At 34.1% G+C, this 20,238-nt stretch overlaps 1 protein-coding gene across 1 annotated transcript in view; it reads right to left on the reverse strand.

The window, feature by feature from the left end:
• Positions 1 to 9,815, reverse strand: part of LOC114325146 (small G protein signaling modulator 3 homolog) — a 28,332-nt gene extending 18,517 nt beyond the window's left edge. Inside the window, exons 1-5 of the mRNA XM_050663527.1 lie at positions 9,520 to 9,815; positions 7,571 to 7,773; positions 7,402 to 7,500; positions 4,444 to 4,818; positions 2,879 to 3,009 (exon numbers count right to left, since the gene is read on the reverse strand). Of these exons, the coding sequence (XP_050519484.1) occupies positions 2,879 to 3,009; positions 4,444 to 4,818; positions 7,402 to 7,500; positions 7,571 to 7,773; positions 9,520 to 9,588 (877 nt within the window). The 5' untranslated portion in view covers positions 9,589 to 9,815. The remainder of the gene's footprint in view (positions 1 to 2,878; positions 3,010 to 4,443; positions 4,819 to 7,401; positions 7,501 to 7,570; positions 7,774 to 9,519) is intronic.
• Between the last annotated feature and the right edge of the window lie 10,423 nt (positions 9,816 to 20,238).

The following is a 20,238-nucleotide window of genomic DNA, read 5'->3' on the forward strand; positions in this document are numbered from 1 at the left end:
TCTGTCTTGTGACAGCAGTAGAAAGTATTTTTAATTAAATAAATTACATACATTCTTCTTTTTGTGTCAATTAATTTAAATAAAATGTTTTTGTCTTGGACACCTTGTATAAATAATTATGTTAATGTTTATATTGCTGAATAGAGAATTGAATAATCTTTAAAATGAGCTAGCACACGACCCCTATTCCCTATTTAAAAATAAGGGGTGGTGGAAGTGAAAGGGAGGGGGTTGACAAATGAAAGAGGCATGTACCGTAAAAATGTCTCTCCCTTAGATCAAACATCGACCTGTTTCGTCATTTCCTTAAAATCTAATAAATACTGCCAAATATCGATGTGGACTGTTTTCTTTGGCCCACACTGTACAGATCTCCAGACATTAGTATATCTTGTTAGTGAAGCAAGTTTCGGAAAGGAATTAAATTAACATTTCAAAGACAAAGTGAAGAATGGCAGTTGTAGAAAGATTAATATAGATCACTTTTACTTTCTCTTCATGAAGAGTAGATGGGACATGTAAACCATTTTAAATACCTTAGCAGCTGGTCAAATGTAAATTGTGAATCTTATGAAGAGATAATAACCAGGAACGAAATATCACGTAAGACTTTTATGACCTGGAAATCAGTTTTGTGTAACAGAAACCTGTCAATGCACATTCAAAAAAAAGTCCTGAAATGTTATGTGTGGTTTATCCTATTATACAGGGTGTTTCATTGGGAAACGGAAATACTTTAATGGTGAATAGAGGTCACCGAGCCGGTTCTAGATATAGTACATTTTTTACCCTACCGACTTTTATAACTGAGTTGCAGGGTGTTTTATCGATTTTGCCCATTTCTTTCCTAAGCCATAACTTTAGAACCACCCTGTATATTTTTTTGATATTTGGTACACATATGTCCCATTCAAAACCCAAACGACCGACATACTAACCATAAGAAAAATCCAGGTCCGGATTAACAAAAAATTATAAAGTAATTGTGACCTTAAAACAACACCTTGTATATTGAAATTTTGAAAATCTGTTTGCATATTTGAAAAGAGCACAAACAAGTAAGTTTAATGGTTCGCTTCAATTTTTCGGCCAGACAATTTTATGACTTTAATTTTGAAATTATATTGAATTTGTTTAGAACTTTGACATTAAAAAGCAGATATTATTAACTTTTAGTTATAAATTACTAAAGTTAATGAATGAATACTCATTTTAAAAATAATCAATACTAATTTACCACATTGGAACGACCCAATTACTAATGACAAGAAAAATCAAGGTCCGGATTAAGAAAAAAATACAAAGTAATTGTGACCTTAAACCAACACCCTGTATATTGAAATTTTAAAAATTTGTCTGCGCATTTTAAAAGAGCATGAAAAACTGTGATTAAAGGCTTATTTTAATTTTTTCGCCGTTGATTTAATTACATCAATTTGCAATTATAATGAAATTTTAAAGAACTCTGAGATTAAATACCAGGTATTGTTAACTTTTAATAATATTAATGTTAATGAATCAACACTTATTTTAAAAATACTTAATACTTATTTACTACGCTGGCTTCATATATTCTCTGGATTTGTAGCTATATGCACATCATTAAAAATTAGAATTGCGAGAATTGGGATATTTTAATGATTTGGTAAAGAATTAAAAAAACTGCTCTATCTAATAAAACAAAAATTCGTTACAGTTCAACAATTTAACGTAAATTAAAAATATTTGAACTATAACAGTTGCTCAAAATGTCCGCCATTTTGTTCGATGCATTTCCTTGCTCGTTTTAAAATATTTCGAATCGATTTTCTAAGTACATTGGGATTGTTCTTCATTTTTCGGGTAGCTTCTTATGACCTTGACAGAATTAATCAATATGATTTCAAAATTGCCGTAATTAAATTATCTGCGCAAAAATTTGACATGCACCTTTTAACGCAGTTTTTTATGCTCTTTTAAAATACACAAACAAATTTTCAAAATTTCAATATACAGGGTATTGTTTCAAGGTCACAATTACTTTATATTTTTTTCTTAATCCGGACCTGGATTTTTTTGTCATTAGTAATTGGGTCGTTCCAATGTGGTAAATAAGTATTGATTATTTTTAAAATGAGTATTTATTCATTAACTTTAATAATTTATAACTAAAAGTTAATAATATCTGCTTTTTAATCTCAAAGTTCTTAAAAAATGCAATATCCACAACTGTATAGTTGTGAGATATGGACATTAAAAAACACAATGTTTAATAAATTAGAAGCATTCAAATTGTGGTGCTATTGATGGATCTTAAAAATATAGTGTCTCTCACACTACCAATGAATATGTTCTTAAAATGATGAAATCAGAATGTCTGCTCATAAACATCATAAAGAGGAGAAAAACAGAATACTTTGGCCATAGAATTAGAGGAGCTAAATACCATCTACTTCGTCTTATAATACAATGAAAAGTGGAGGGAAAGAGATGGGTTGGTCGAAAGAAACTATCATGGCTGCGTAATATTAGACAATGGTGTGACTGCACAGTAGAAGAATTATTTCGCGCAGCAGCCGATAGAGAGAGATTTCAGAAAATTGTTAACAAGATGACTGCCAACTTTTGAATACTGACGTAGCACCTAAAGAAGAAGAAAGCTATACTATTTAAAGTTTTGTAGAATATATTACAAAACGCGCAATATTATTTCCACAAAAAGTAAAAACTGGCATTACTAGTAGACCATAAATAAATAACAAAAAGAACAGTAACAAAGAGTGGCAATTAAACATAGAAAAAGCAGTAATGGACAAAACTAGCAAATTCAAGTTCATGGTGCCATGGTGTTTACTGGACTATAAAACTTACAAAAGCCTGAAAACTATTTGATAAATACCTATAAGTGTTGTATTATAATATGATGCTGGTAATAAATCTTCAACTATGGTAACCATGATCCAAAATGAGCTTTCTTCTTCCATAAATAAGATAAGGGAAGCTGCAATCATTCCCATCCCTTGACAGTATCTAAAATATTATTAAAACTTATTAGACCTTTGAAAACTATCTCAAAAGTCGGAATGAAAAAAATATTTAATAAGAAAATTGACTCAAAATACTGTTATGCCGTGAAAATAAGTACAGTACAACCTCGTTAATCCGGACCTCGTTCATCCGGATGTCCGGATTATTCCGGAATGAAAAAATAATTTTGATTATTTCATTCATACGAGATTCTGACCAATAGAAAGTTACAGAAATCTAAATTAGACTGATAATTTTTGATAATTTCCCGTCGTCAAGTATATTACGTCAGATGCCCTTCGTTGCTACGAAAAAATACATTCAGTGACATTAATGACAATTAATGTTTTAAAAATTATATAAGTGATGACTTTCAACCGTAAAATATTTATAACAGATGTGTATTTAATTGTAATAATTTTGTACTTACATAAATAAATTACAATAAAATTTTGGTTTTGAACAGTTTTATTCATAAAATAATCGCAACAAATTGCACTCGATCTCTAAAATATAGAATTTTTGCCCTCGTGACACTTTGACATAATTTCACTCGCCTTCGGTTCGTGAAATTAAAACTGTCAAAGTGACACTCGGGAAAAATTCAATAATTTTAGAGCTCTTGTGCAATTACTACTGATAATTGTATGTACGTATGTAATGCTATTTCCCATTGAATTGAAACGTCACACAAAATTAAAACAAAGGAAGATCAATGACTTTTTTGTAAATAAAAACTAATGCTCGCGTAAATCAAATAGTGTAAATATAGTAAGTTATCATTTCACATGTATTTATTTATTTATTTATTGGTACACATCACAAACACCAGTAATAAACAAAAAATGTTACAATGGTAATCACAGGTGATGGCAACTTACAAACTAACAAACAAAACAACAGACTAACAATAACAAAAGAAAATACATATATATATATATATATATATATATATATATATATATATATATATATATATATATATATATACATATATGATATAGATCTATATGTTATATAACTTCTAATTGCATCTGAAAATTATCCCAGCCCACCAGAAGTTTCTGAATATCTTTACAACTTGCATCGAAAAAATCCAGTTCTGGATGTTGGTCTAAAAATTCATTACAAACTCTGAGCATATTATTGATAGGAGATAAACTGTTCCATACAAAAAAAGGTTTCCTATTTATAATTCTCAGCCTAATCTTTGGTATCTTAAAATGTACAAAATTAACCATTCCACAGCTTTTATATTTAAAATTATTTACAACATTATATATGAACATGTAGTTTTATTAACCTTATTATATTTCCGGATTATACGGATTTTCGATTTACCAGATCGCTTCCGGTCCCAGTTAGTCCGGTTAAACGAGGTTGTACTGTACTATAAAGTAAAAAAATGTTATAAATAGAATTATATTTTGTATTTACCCAATTTCTGGATACAGCCAAGCAATACCTCTTAACATTCTTCTCAGTCTTGGAATACCTGTACTATTAATATTACTATAACAAGCATTTGTAGGCATAATATGTAACAAGTCTTTTTCAATCTGCTTGGACATCATCAAAGAATCATTGCTGGACATTTTTACAATATCTTTGTAAGACAATTCAGACTTTTGCTTTTTTTCTAAAGCTCCAGACATTCGCATCCACATCTGGGGTCTTAGAGAATGAGGAATGCCAGACCTGACCATAGAAGCAAGTTTATCAGTCCTTGGTAATCTTAGATCTACTTTGTCCCATGTTAAACTAGAAACTTCCTTATTGTGAGAAAATTCGAGATGAGCCACCCATTGCAACCTAAAAATTAGATATGATATAACATTAAATTGTATACATCATCATTCTCTTTGCCTAATCCCTATGCTGGGTTGGCTTCCCTAATTGCATTTCTCCACACAATTCTATCTTGTGGCATATCAATGTTAATCCCCTTTACCAACATGTCCTGCCTTATCGTCTCCCCCAGGTCTTCTTTGGTCTTCCTCTCCTACTCCTTCCAGGAATCTGCACTTCAGCTATTCTTCGTATTGAGTGATTAACGTCTCGACGTTGAACATGACCAAGCCATCTTAACCTATGCTCTCTCATTTTGGCATCAATTAGTGCCACACCTAGACTTCGCCTAATATACTCATTTCTAATTTTATCCTTCTTTGTCACTCCACTCATCCATCTACGCACTCTCATTTCCGCCACATGCAGTCGTTGTTCCTCTTTCTTTTTCACTGCCCACCATTCAGTTCTGTACATCATAGCCGGTCTTATGGCTGTTTTATTTATTTATTTATACGGGCAAGCCCAATTCGGAATACATTAATAAGATATTGATAATTACAGTGTTGAATATATAAGAATAAAATGAGAGAGTACAAAACATTTAAAAAGACATGACAAAGTAAAATAATTACAAAACATTAATTACTAACAAATAACAAGGTTATGACATTGCTAAATATTTAATTTGGTTAAATGGTTCTTAAAAACATCAACAGAGTTACCAAAAAGTAAAAGGTCACCTAGGGAGTTAGCAAGTCTTAGTGTTCTAGGAACAAAAGTAAAATATGAGTAATTATATCTATGAAAAGAAATATGAAAGGTTTGAATTTGTCTTGTTGATCGTGGTGGAACAAACAACAATATTTTAGCAAGGAGTTCAGGGCAGTAATATATGCCATTGATAATATTAAACAATACTGTAAGATCTTTACGCTTCCTACGGACATCCAGAGAAGAGATATTTAAAAATCGTTCCATATCTGTATAATTATAATTGATGTGTTTTTTGAACCCAATATATCTAAGAAAATTATGTTGAACACTATCAAGTTTGTTCTTGAGGTGTAAATAATGTGGGGACCAAACTGGAGAACAGTAGTCAAGGTGCGTCCTGACTAAAGAACAATAGAGCATTTTAATAGCGAACACGTTCGTGAAATCACGAGTTGTCCTTTTAACAAAGCCAAGCATTTTCATGGATCTTTGAGTAATATTGTTGATGTGATGGTTTTATAGAATTTTCCCTTCAGCTTCATTGGAATTTTTCTGTCACAGAACACACCACTCGCTTATTTCCACTTCATCCATCCAGCCCTAATTCTACTGCATGCATCTCCATCTATTTCTCCATTACTCTGTAATACCGATCCTAGGTACTTAAAACTATTGCATTTCACCATCCAAAGATACCATTTTATTTGTAGTAACTCCATCTTTAAATGAACATTCCAAATACTCTGTTTTTGTCCTACTAAGTTTTAAGCCTTTTTCCTCCAGAGCTTGTCTCTACTGTTCCAGTTTTTGTTCTAAGTCTCTTTCACTATTTCCTATTAACTCTACATCATCAGCATACATTAGGCACCATGGAATACTATCCTGTAGTTTCGCTGTTACCTGGTCCAAAACTAATGAGAATAAATAAGGACTAAGCACCGAGCCTTGGTGCAATCCTACTTTCACCTGAAATTTATCAGTCTCTCCCACACCTATCCTAACGCTAGTCGTTACTCCCTCATACATATCTCTCACAATCTTTACATATTCGCCAGGGACTCCTTTCTTATTGAGTGCCCACCACAGAATCTCTCGAGGAACTCTATCATATGCTTTCTCAAGATCAATTAATACCATATGAGCGTTGGTCTCTTTATTCCTGTATTTTTCCATCAGTTGCCTTACAATGAAAATTGCATCTGTTGTTAAATTAATCTGCATTAAATTGTATACATGTACATATATATAGCTCAACAGGCCTTAAAGGCTCATGGCTTGAAATTTTTCCACGGTTTTCCTCCATTTTCTCCTGTCCATGGTCTCCAATTTGTTATCCCTATTGTTTCCAGGTCTTCCTTACAGGATTCTAGCCACTTTTTCCTGGGCCGTCCTCTTCTCCTCTTTCCCTCTCCTCTCAGCAGCGAGTCCTTTGCCCACCTTCCGTCAGCCGTTCTCTCAAGATGACCTAACCAACTAAGTCTCTTTGTTCTGACCATCTGGCTTATTTCTGGTTTCCAGTACAGCTCTCTCATCTCTGCATTTGTTCGTCTCCACCAAACGTCTTCATCGTTTTTTACTCCCCCGAATATCTTCCTTACATTCAATTGTATATCCCAAGATAAAGAACATCTAGAAGATGATGTGAGTGAAACAAATCCATTAACCCTTTCATTGTTGAGAAAATATGCTTAAGCGACATGGGTGCTAACTCGATTTTTCACTGCAAACGTATGTTTACAGTCTGAACTGAACTGTACAAAACCTATCAGTCTTTCAACTCTCTGAACTGAAGACGCCTGAAGCTGTCATGGGCACCTGACAGTAGTAACGGTATGATGTTCTTAGGCATCTTCAGCATTCAAAGTATTAATAGTATATTTACATATTTACCTATGCTGTGGGTCTTCAACGAAAGGTATTCCTAGAAGTTTATTAGAATTTTGTTCTGGACCATCTTCCTCATCTACCCTAAATCCAAATTCATCAAACCTAAAAACAGAACACAAGTTAGAATGAGTTTTTTAAAATATATCCAATGTACCACCATAAATAAACTTACCTATATTCGGGCTGTGAATTTGGATCATCTGGTACCGTTTGTTTGGCAAGAATGTCCTGCGGACACATGCTAGGGGTCAAAGCAGAAAATGGACTTCCTGGAGTAGGCAAGATAGTATCTGAGACAGTCAATCCTTGACTGAAACCCTCAACAATACTGTCATCTACATCATCTGGCTCTATCACCTGTTCGAATTCTCTTTTCTGAAATGAATAAATGACAATATATGACATTTGCCAGTACTGGCATATAATATACAAACATGGACCTTCTAAATAAACATAGGCTCACAAATACAACTATGGGATATCAGAAAGGTTTTCTGGTCAAGAAAGGACTAAGGCAAGGATGCTGTGTATTACCAATATTATTCAATATAGATAATGATGAAGCCCTGAGACAGTGGAGGAAGAAGTGCAATGGAATGGGCTAATGATAGGAGATATGATACTCTATACTCTACACTATGCAGAAGATCTTGAATATATGGGAAGGAAACTAATATAGGAGTATAGAAAAATGGAGGTAAGTATGTACAAAAAAGACACAATATCTATGCATAGGAAGAGAAGGAAGAGAGAAGCTGAACCTGGAACAGGAGACAATTGGAAGCTGCAATGAATATGTATATCTGAGAATAAAACTAACAAGTACATGATGAAAAGAAGACAATATTTAAAGAAAGAATAGTAAAAGAAAAACAGCTGATAGGAGCCCTAAATTCGGTATTGTGGCAAAAAAATATAAGGAAAGAAAAAAAATTAATTTAAAAAACAATGTTAAAACCAGTATTAACCTATGGAGCTGAAGACTGGTAATTAATTAAGAAGTACAACGCTAAATTACTAGCCACTGAGATGGATTTTTGGAGAAGGTCAGCAAGAAGTCTAGCATCTAGTCTAGAACACATAAGCAACGATTATGTTAGACAAATGGGAATGGAAAGAACAATCATAGATGACATTGAACGACAACAGCTAGTATCGTATGGGCACATAAGACGAATGGAGAAAAGAATCCCCAAAAAATGTAAGAATGGACCCCTACAGAAAAATGAAAATGAGGAAGACCAGCAACGTGTATAAAGGGCGTCTCCAAAGCAATATCAGAAAAAATATAAGAAATGATGTCACAATAGAAAGGAGTTGCATTTGGAACGGAAAGGTGTATAACACTATAAAACCGGTTTAATATATCGATGGTCTAATTCTAATACCCCGTATCTGCAAAAAATCTGAATTTCCGATTTTCACGGCAAACGATTAACAAAACAGTTATCCATCTATACACAATACCCCAATCTAAACAAACAATTCTAGGAACCTCTAATACAGGTCTTCTAATACCCCGTAACTGAATATCTATAAAATTGATAAGAAATTCCCTGTATCATAATAATTTGTTTGAGTCGATACGGGATATTATTACAGCAATATCCCGATACAGGAAATTGTTGTAATTTTTTTATGAATATTTTTAAAGATATGGGGTATTGCAAAAAACAGAAAAACCTCCTACTGTAAAAAACCTCTTTTGTCAGATACAGGCTATTAGAATTAGACCGTCGATATACAAAAGCAACTAAGTTTTATTATAAACTTAAACTTGCTACACTGGGACATAGAAATAAATAGACCACAGAGTTAATAAAGTCAGGAATATAGAATAAAGAACAGATGATACCTAGTGGAAGTTATGTACAGAGATGTATAAGAAATATATGTGCAGAAGATACAACATATTGCTAACCATATGATTATATGATGTAAAATTACATGTAGTTGGAATGAGTCTAGCTCAAGAAACAGAACAATGGAGAAATGAATGGTAGGTCTGCAGTCAAAAATGATATTGTGGGATACACAGATAAACAGATTGTTTAAAACATGGTAACCTGTGGTAAGGGCACAAATAGAAGAAAATCTAAACATCTGAAAAATAATAGTTACCGTGTTAGCTTCTTTTCCAACGTAACCTTCATGGTTCCTAGTTTCAAATAATGATTTAGCCAGATCCATGGTCTTTAGTCACTCCTTACAATATTTTATTGAAATACATGATTTATAACTTTCACCAAAAATGGATAATTTAGTGCACTTTTTTCAATTAATAAAATATTTTACTGAAGCTTATAATACTATATTTTAATTGCCATAGCATGTCAATTAATTTCAACTATGTTAAATAGCAAATACAAACAAAAATGTTACAAAATTGTTTCTCCTGTCATTCCATTTGTAAAAAGTTGAGAAGTTGACATATGTAAGTAAATTCAATGTTGACGTTGACATTTACGTCATGTTCTTAATGTAATAAGTTTTGCCTAACATTCTGCATTCCACTCGCAGATGAAATCCGTTGAATTCATTGTTAACACGTTGGCTGCCATAATGTTAAAAAAAATGGGTCGCTCGGCCGCGAGGCTCCCGTTTCTATGCTAACCAGACATCTACAGTGTGCCACGCGGCTCTTATTGAAAACAACATGACACAACATTTGTTTGAATTTGAAACGTTCTTCTATTTTTATTTTAGTGACTATATATCATTATCTACAGTTTATCATTTTTCTTTGGATCCAACTAAATATTTTACTAGTTCTACATTAAATGCTCGCCATTAAAAGGTACTCGCCAGAGTCGTAAGAAGCAGACTGGAAAGGCACTTAAACGAGCAGGTTGGTGAATACCAGGGAGGATTCAAAAAGGGCAGATCCACCACAGATCAAATACTCGTGTTGAAAATGATTCAGAGCAGTACATACGAGCAACAGTTAAAGTTAAACCTCTTTATAGATTTCAAACAAGCTTACGATTCTGTGATAAGAAGGCGTTTGTACCAGGCCCTAAAGAGTACATAGGTACTTGGAATTCCGGAAAAGATGATCAGACTCGTAAAAATGACCTTAGTGAAGACCGACAATAGAGTAAGGATAGAAGGAAGCCTATCAGGAAAATTTGAAGTTAAAAGGGGATTAAAGCAGGGAGATCCGCTGTCCACAGTACTTTTCAATTTCTTGTTGGAGGCAATATTGAGAGAGAGTGGAATACGAACGAAAGGTATAATCTTTGACCACAGAAACCAGGTTCTGGCCTTTGCGGACGATGTAGTGCTAATGGCAAGAACGGAAAGGGAACTGCTGAGGATTTTCAAACTCTTTGAAGTAAAGACTAAGCAGTATGGACTGATAATTAATGATCAAAAAACAAAGTATATGGAAATGGGACAGACCTCAGATGGAGATACACAACTGAAAACTCCCACAAACAACGAGAATAAAGAGTATTGCTTCAAAACGGTGAGGGAGTTTGAGTATCTAGGAGTAACGCTAACAAGTAAAGGGGAAGAAAACCAAGAAATTGAAAAAAGGATTTCGAGAGGAAGGAAGACAGTCGGAGCCCTACACAAACTATTAAGAGCCAAAAACATCTCCAGAGAGGCAAAATTAAGACTCTACCGAACAGTGATCCAGTCCACAGTTCTTTACGGGAGCGAAACATGGGTCATGCATGAACAAAAATCAAGAAAATATGCTGAACATCTGGGAGCGGAGTGTCCTAAGGAAGATATTCGGGGGAGTAAAAAACGATGAAGACGTTTGGAGGAGACGAAAAAAATGCAGAGATCAGAGAGCTGTACCGAAAACCAGAAATAAGCCAGATGGTCAGAACAAAGAGACTAAGTTGGTTAGGTCATCTTGCGAGAATGGCTGACGGAAGGTGGGCAAAGGACTCGCTGCTGAGAGGGGAAGGAAAGAGGAGAAGAGGACGATCCAGGAAAAAGTGGCTAGAAGCATGTAAGGAAGACCTGGAAACAATCAGGATATCAAATTGGAGAACTGCGGCTATGGACAGGAGAAAATGGAGAAAAACCGTGGAGAAATTCCAAGCCATGGGCTTTTAAGGCCTTTTGAGCTATATTATATACATTAAATGCACTTTTGTATAATATTTCCCATATATTTCTATGCAACCACACCTCTAGTCGCTTGATCGTATCAGCCTTCAGGGTTCAGGTCTCGGTGCCATGTAACAACACTGACCAAAAATAGCATTTTATCATTCTTTGACGTACTTTTAGGTTCAAGCTGTGGTTACAGAAGAATGATTTCATTTTTAGAAACGTTGTGCGAGCTGCCTCAGCAGCAAATGACAATCGATGAAAAGCCCTATTAGGGCTTTTCATCGATTGTCATTTGTTTCGAGCTTCTGTCATGTGTCACATAATATTAATATATCTACGTCATACGTCTTTGGTTTGTATCATTGGTATATAGCAATAACGTACGACGTAGATATATTAATATTATGTGACACATGACAGAAGCTCGAAACAAATGACTGTGAATGAAAAGCCCTATACAAAAAATTTGATCAAACTAGACTGATAGTGAGAGCACAGATTTTTAAAATTTCAAAAAAACTGCAGTTGAGACGTCACTTTGACGTACTTCCGCAGTTTGCTCAAACTGTTTGATCAAATTATTTGATGGTGAGACGCGGCCTTAAGAGCTTTGTGACGTCACTTTGACGTACACCTGGTTCCAAAAAAAACTGATACGACTCTTGAAGCGTATTTTGTAGAAAATTGAGCAGTGTATTTTGAAGGATAAATACTTAATATTTACATACTGTCAATGTCACTGCCAAATCTTAAAATTTGTCAGATAGCTTATTCTGTTCCACGGTTATTAGACTTTATTATTAATCTTTATTATTAATACTTTCTCCGCAACTGAGAGTATCTTATCAACTGTATTGTTTTTAAACAATACAGGCTGAAAACTGATATGTATTACATTTTTACAAAATTTTGGAATATGTTTAATTACGTAGACCAATTTTAACAGTTGTTTTCAATACAGATTTCAATCCTCTACAAATAGTTTCTAATGTCTTTTGATGTCAAATAATTAGGGAAGCTGGAATTCAACAGTTTAGAATTTTACATTGAGTTAATGCAAAATTGTGACGCATGTCAAAATTCTTAATGTATTTTAATTGTATTCATTTTTTTCGTATCCTGAGAAAACTAATAAATATTTTTGAAAAATTTAAACTCAGAATGAAAGACTACATTATTACCGAGGGCTGAAAGTCCCTGAAAACTTCTATAATATTTATTTTAATAAGTTACAGGGCTGAAATGAATATTAATTTGTTTTGTTGTATAATCCACGTTTACAATAATTATGTGATCTATTTGATGTAAAAACTATCATTTATATACTCTTTATAAAATACAGGAATTCAAAATAATATAAACATTTAGACCTTAATAATTAGTACAATTTATGAATTAAGATAATATGTAATCAGTTGTTTGTTGTTTGTTTATTTTACTATTTGTCTGTCATAATAAATATGTCAGATCAATCAAATACACTGCTCAACATGATCAAATCGTACTAAGAGCCGTATCAGTTTTTTTAGGAACCGGCTGTACTTCCGGAGTTTGCTCAAACTGTTTGATTAAATTATTTGATGATGAGACGCGGCCTTCGCAGAATGAGTTTCCAGCTGAATTCTTAATTTGGTCGGACCATCTAGTTGGCGATCGTCCTCTTCCCGGAACGTTTCCAGAAACAATTAATCTCTCCAAACTATCGTCACCACTGCGAATCACGTGACCGAAGAATTGCAGACATATTGTGGACAGCCTCTTTTAATCTCGAGTTAGTTTAGAATGTAAATGTTTGTTCTATAAGCTGTCCAAGGTATGCGCAGCATTCTTCTCCAGCACCACATCTCAAAGGCATAAATTTTTTAGCGCTCGCATGCACAAACAGTCCAAGTCTCTGGCCCGTATAGAAATATTGATAATGTAAGGGCATTCACCAGTCTCATCTTGATATTTTGAGAGATAGCTCTGTCTTTCCAAACTTTAGTGAAGCGACTCATCGCATTTTTGCCATACGAATACGTCTCCCAACTTCTGCTTCACAGTTACCATCGTTAGTTATACTAGACCCGAGATAGACAAAGCTGTTTACTATCTGGTATTCTTGTAACATGTTAGTCAGTTGGTCAGAATAGTGTGGAATCTGTCGACCATCATTATTTTTGTTTTAGTTTTATTGATTTTCAGACCAACTTTATTGCTTTCGTACTCAACTCTTCGTAGGAGATCAAACATTTCTTGCTTTTTTTCTGCTATAAGTGTAGTGTCATCAGCAAATCTTAAATTGGAGATTTTCCTACCAGCTACTGTTACTCCACCAGCCCATCCTTCTAAAGCCATCCTCGTGACATATTCACCATAAATATTGAATAAGTCAGGTGACAACACGCATCCTTGTCTACCACCTCTCTCGGTCTTGAATTGGTTTGAGAACTTCTGATCTAGCCGTACTGTTGCTATATTGGACTGCTACAGATTTTTAATAAGTGTCACCAGGTGCATTGGTGTGCCCACTTATATTAAAATGGACCACAGATTTATCCAGCTTTCACAATCAAATGCCTTTTGGTAGTCAACGAAGCATATAATCATAGGTACTTGAAATTCTCTACGACTTTTCAATGAGTTGTTTCAGGTTCAGGATTTGTTCCCGTGTACCTTTACCGTTTACAAACTCCGCTTGTTCCTGATGTATTTAGTAATGTAGATAGGTTTTTAATCCGTTTTTGATGATATGCAATAAGATTTTACTAGCATGTGTTATTAGTGAGTGTGCGGTAGTAGTTCCTTTTTTGTGTAGTGGGATATAAATTGGGGTACACCATTCAGATGGTCATTTTCCTGAATTCCAAATAGCGACACAGATATAATGGATGATATGTAATATGTACTTTGTCACCTAGTAATTGTAATATTTCACCTGGTGCCAAGCCTGTTTGAAAATTATATCCGAATACATATTAAATAACAGCGGCGATAAAATGCATGACTCCTGTTTGAATCCAACATTTGTCAGTTAATCTTCCATCGACTCATATGACTGCTTTTTACTTAAATAACGCTTAAAGTACAAGATTCCTATGATACGTAGGTCTCTACCATCAATGCCTTCGGTTGCTGTACTCTATCGAAAGCCTTTTCGTTATCAATGAAAGCCACATAAATATCTTTACGTTGATCGCGGCATTTGAAGAAGAACATTTACAAAAAGGTGCCTCATGGAAAGCCCATCGCTAACCTAAATCCAAACTTGGTTTCATCTAGGTCTCTTTCGTAATGACTTCTTATTCACTCATGAATAATGCGAATAAAATTTTTCCATGTGTGGCTCATCAGATTAATTCGTCGCATCTTTTTGCTCACTGCTTCTTCAAAATTACTATAAAACAGACTTAAGCTATTTCTCAGGTATATCACCAGTAAGTATGTAGTATACACGTCATTAAAAAGCTTATCTAGGGAAATAATGTCCTCTTGTATAATTTTTAAGAATTCTTCAGCTGGTATGTTGTCTGGTTCAGTTTCTTTCTTGGTTATGGCTGATGTTTTTACATGAAGAAATTCAGATTTTAAAATTTGAGGTTGTGTAAAATGTGATTCTTGGAACCAGGAATTAAATTTGGCAATGTTGTATTTAAGAATAACAACCCACAAAGAAATGAAAGGAATTTTTTGGTTTATTAATAAAAAAAACAAAAAGAAGTTTACTTTGTAGTTATGTATTTTACGGAAAATATTTTAGTTCCACACAAAAATTTTGAAGTTAATTGTATAAAAATAGGACATTATTTACTCCTATGAACTAAATGGTAAAATCTATAAAAACATTTAAGAACTAATACATTTAATGACATAAAGAATGGATTTACGAGTAAGCACTTAAAACTTTCCAAGCAGTAGAAGTATGTTGCTTTTAGACTCAATCCTGAATTACACTAAATAGGTTTACCACTAATACTAATTTATTCATTATTTGAGCTACAATAGACTGGTTCTAAAGCTTGTGTGGCTTCTTTGAGCTCACTATTTTTCTAAAAAATACTTCAGCAAATAGTAGCACCATTTAGTATAACTCAGTTTTTGTTATCAAATGAAAAATTGTACTACCACTGCACTTGACCCTATTCTTGAATATCGGAGTGGAAAACTATTTTCTCAGAATACAAAAAAATACATTATCAATTAATTTAATTGGTATCTCACTTATGTTTTATTATAGTGGAGAAGTGGGAGGTGTGCGACAAGGAAGGTGAGGTACAGTTCAAATTTCCCATCTTTATTGTGAACTATCAGTTCTGTACTTTCTCACCAGATGTAGTACTGCTTGTATCATTTTTTTGTGTTTCCCAGAATCAAATATAAGGAGTTGAAAGGTGCACGCACCTCCAGGAAGACTTGCACTAAGTAGCCAGACAGATTGGATATCAAGTGATCTTTTTAAAGAGTTTAGAACACATAATTAATCGAACAAAACTCACTAAGGACCAACCAATATTTTTGATGATAGATAATTACGAGAGCCATATGGGTCTAGAAGTGATAATGAAAGCAAAAGAAAAGGAAGTTATAATTTTAACGTTTCCACCACAATTTAGCCACAGACTTCAGCCCCTCAATGTGTCGGTCTATGTCCCATAAGTTTATGATTGGTTGTTGAATCAGCCAAGCAAAACTATATCCATCTACCGCATATGTGATCTTGTGGGGCAAGCTTACCCATTGGCTGTAACGCACAAGAACATATTTATTATTTCTGGGTTTCGAAAGACTGGCATATACCCTTTCAACAGTGAACCATTCAGCGAAGCAGAATCCCTCCCTCTTCTTCTTGTGCCACTCCTATCGGAGATTGGAAATGATCAAGGCTACCCTGGCCTTGTTTACAGCAAACCTAAAAAAGTTCATTAGTGGTACAGCCAAAGCACTCTCAAATTCCGCAACCATGACATTATTCTACGGCCTGGATTCCGTTTTCCTTCTATTTTTCCTTGCATTATATTTTGAAGTAATGCGTATTTATGAACTCTCATCAGGTAACCCAAGTACTCGAGTTTTCTTCGTTTTATCGTTAACAAAATTTCTGGGTCTCTTCCTATCCTTCGTATTACTTCAAGGTTTGTGATTCTTTCAACCCAACTTATCTTCAGCATTCGACGGTAGCACCACATCTCTAAACTTTCAATATTTTTTATGTTGTTCTGTTTTGAGAGTCCAGGCCTCTACATCATATCGTAGCTGTTAAATACGTAGCCTCTTGGCATTCTTAATCGTAGAGTGATGCTTATATCTCTGTTGCAGAATAATTTTCTCATCTTTATGAAGGTGGCCCTGGCAATTTTGATACGTCTTTTTATTTCATTGTTTTGGTCTCCAGTTTCGTTTATTAAAGTTCCCAAGTATTTGTAACTTGATACTTTTTCAATTTCAAAGCCGTTTATACTAATATGTGCTGGTTGTGTCATGTTTTTACTGAAGACCATATACTTGGTTTTTTTTTATATTAATGTTTATGCCATAATTGTTGCAAGTAATATTTATGTTTGTAAGTAATCGTTGTAATTCTTCTACCGTTCTTGCAACTAGTACAGTGTCGTCCACGTATCGAATATTATTTACAACCTCTCCATTGATTATTTTTCCTTCATTTGCTTGCAAAAGGGCTTCCTGGCAGATGCTTTCACTATATAAATTAAATAGCACTGGTGACAAAATGCATCCCTGTCGTACTCCTCTACGTATTTCTATTGCTTTTGATATCTCATTTTCTATTTTGATGTTAGCTTTCTGATTCCAATATAAGTTGAGAATTATTCGCAGATCTTTATTATCTATGTCTTTTCTTTCAAGAATGTCTCTTAGCCTATCGTGGCGTACTCTGTCAAACGCCTTTTCAAAATCGATAAAACATGCATGTACTTCTTGATTAACGTCTAGGCATCTTTGTGTAAGAACATTCAAACCGAAGAGAGCTTCTCGAGTACCTAGTCCTTTTATCTTATCTTTAGTAGATGGCTCATTAAAGATATTGTTCGATGTTTTGAACATTCTTTTGCATTGGATTTCTTTGGCAGTGTAACGAATGTAGACAACAGTCACTCTTGAGGTACAATACCAGTATTGTATACTGTGTTAAATAAGTGCAATATTATACCTATTGATTCAGTATTCAAGAGCTTTAGTAATGTCATATAATTCCTAATAAGCTAATGGTACTTCTTAAAAGTAGCTTGACGAGGAAGAGGCAGAAGTCGTATTTTAACTAGTACACCAGAGAAAGCAGAGACCCAAAGATTAGCTCGAGAGAGAGAGAGAAAGGAAGAAGTCTGCTAAATCAACTACAGCCATCCGTAATATACAGTGTGTCTGTATAACTTGGAACCATATGGCAAACTTTTTTAATATGAATTTTACGAAAAAAAGTTATTCTTTATAAAGTGCTTTGCATAGTCTAAAACCTAAGACGCAATCAGATATCAAATTTTATCAATAATATACGAAGTATGTCAAAAAATATGAATTTCGCTCAAGAGTAAAGTGCCTTTTATTTCACAATATCGAAAATTGTCATTGAGAAAAGTTGTTTGTAATTAAAAATTATGTTATAATCTGCATTTACACTTTACTAATTGAAAAAAAAAATTAAAAAAAAAATTAATTTTAGGAAAAAAATTTATTCTTTCTAAAACGTTCTGCATAGTCTGACAACTAAAATAACATTATAAGATATTAAATTTTGTCAATTTTATACGAGGTATATCGAAAAATAGGAATTTCGCTGAGAGTACCTTTATTTTTCACAATAGAAATTTGTTATTATAAAACGTTCTTCAGAATTAAAAACTATGTTTCAATATGCAATTGCATCCTTCTAGTTGAAATATTGTGAACTATAAAGGTTTTTTACTCTTGAGCGAAATTTATATTTTTTGAAATACCTCATATAAAATTGAAAAAAATTGATATCTTATGATTGCATCTTAGTTTTTTGACTATTCAGACATTTTTATAAAGAATAACTTTTTTCGCAAAATTATTAATAACGGAGTTATCTACTGAGTTTATACGAAGGATAAAATAGCTGCTTCGCTCAGACCTTAACAGTAGAAATTTGTTTAGGGCACTAAACACCTACGCATGTTCCGCGCTTAGCTACTCATTTGGTTTTGTTAAGTGGACAAAAACAGATATAGAAGCTCTTCAGCGAAAAGTACGAACACACCTCACAAAGGCACAAAAACACCATCCTAAAAGTGCAGTAGAAAGAACAACATTACCACGAAATCTAGGAGGAAGAGGACTTATGGATATAGGTGAGCAATTAGATAAACAAATAGCTAATTTAAGAACTTATTTTTAGATGCAGGCTGAGACATCTACTCTACATCGCGCTATCTGCGCAGTAGATGACACAACACCGATCAAACTGAGGGAAGCAGAACTGCGCATAAACCACCTTACTAAGGACGAAAAAGTGCGCGCCTGGATGGGTGAACTTCTGCACGGGCGACATCCCAATGAGGTCAGCCAAGATTATGTCGACAATATAGCGTCGAACTACTGGTTGACATCAGGAAAGATGTTCCCTGAAACGGAGGGTTCATTACTGGCCATTCAGGATCAGGTTATACCAACCAGAAATTACCTGAAATATATCATCAAAGACCCTCAGGTTCAAAACGACAGATGCCGATATGGATGTCAAGCCCAAGAAACCATCCAACATCTTACAGGGGGCTGCCAGGCATTTGCTGCAACTGAATACAAGGAACGGCATGACGCAGTGGGAAAAATCCTTCATCAAGAGATAGCTATCAAGCTGGGACTTCTCCAAACGGACCATCTCCCGTATTATCAATACGTCCCTGAGAGTATGCTTGAGGATGGCAACTACAAGCTATACTGGGACCGCACTGTGCTCACAGACCAAACAGTGGCACATAATAGACCAGATCTCGTACTAGTTAATAAATTAACAACACAAACAACACTAATTGATGTGGCGATACCTAACAACAATAATCTACTAAGTAAATTCACTGAAAAAATCGCCAAGTACGGAGATCTAGAAATTCAAATACGAAGGCAATGGAGAATGCAAAGTACCCAGACGATACCGATTATCATGTCTAGTACTGGAGTCATTCCGAAGACCCTCCTCGAAAGCATAAAAAAGCTGGGTCTGCTTTTTGGGAGATACACCTGCATTCCAAGTCACCTAGGACTCGATAACACGGAAAGAGTCCCACCAGAGCTCAATCTTTTGATTATCTGGGATGAGTCAATTTTCCCCTTGGAGGGAGTGTGAGCCGTATGGCTAATTCTGGACGGAGTCATCTTAAATAAAAATGATGTTACGTATCCGTAATTTGAGGAAAATATTTAAAATATTTTTTTCAATTAGAAGAGTGTAAATGCATATTATAACATAATTTTTAATTACAAACAACTTTTCTTAATAAAAATTTTTGATATTGTGAAATATAAAGGCACTTTACTCTTGAGCGAAATTCATATTTTTTGACATACCTCGTATATTATTGATAAAATTTGATATCTGATGATTGCATCTTAGGTTTTAGACTATGCAGAGCACTTTATGAAGAATAACTTTTTTTCGTAAAATTTATATTAAAAAAGCTACCCATATGGTTTTAAGTTACGCAGACACACTGTAACTCATAAGAAAGTTTGTGAAGATTCTGATTCTTCGTCTGAGGAAGTACAAATTTTATAAAGATACAGATGATGACCTTGAAATATATCCGAGTC

Source organism: Diabrotica virgifera, chromosome 10, assembly GCF_917563875.1.
Source record: "Diabrotica virgifera virgifera chromosome 10, PGI_DIABVI_V3a".
NCBI classification, from domain to species: domain Eukaryota; kingdom Metazoa; phylum Arthropoda; class Insecta; order Coleoptera; family Chrysomelidae; genus Diabrotica; species Diabrotica virgifera.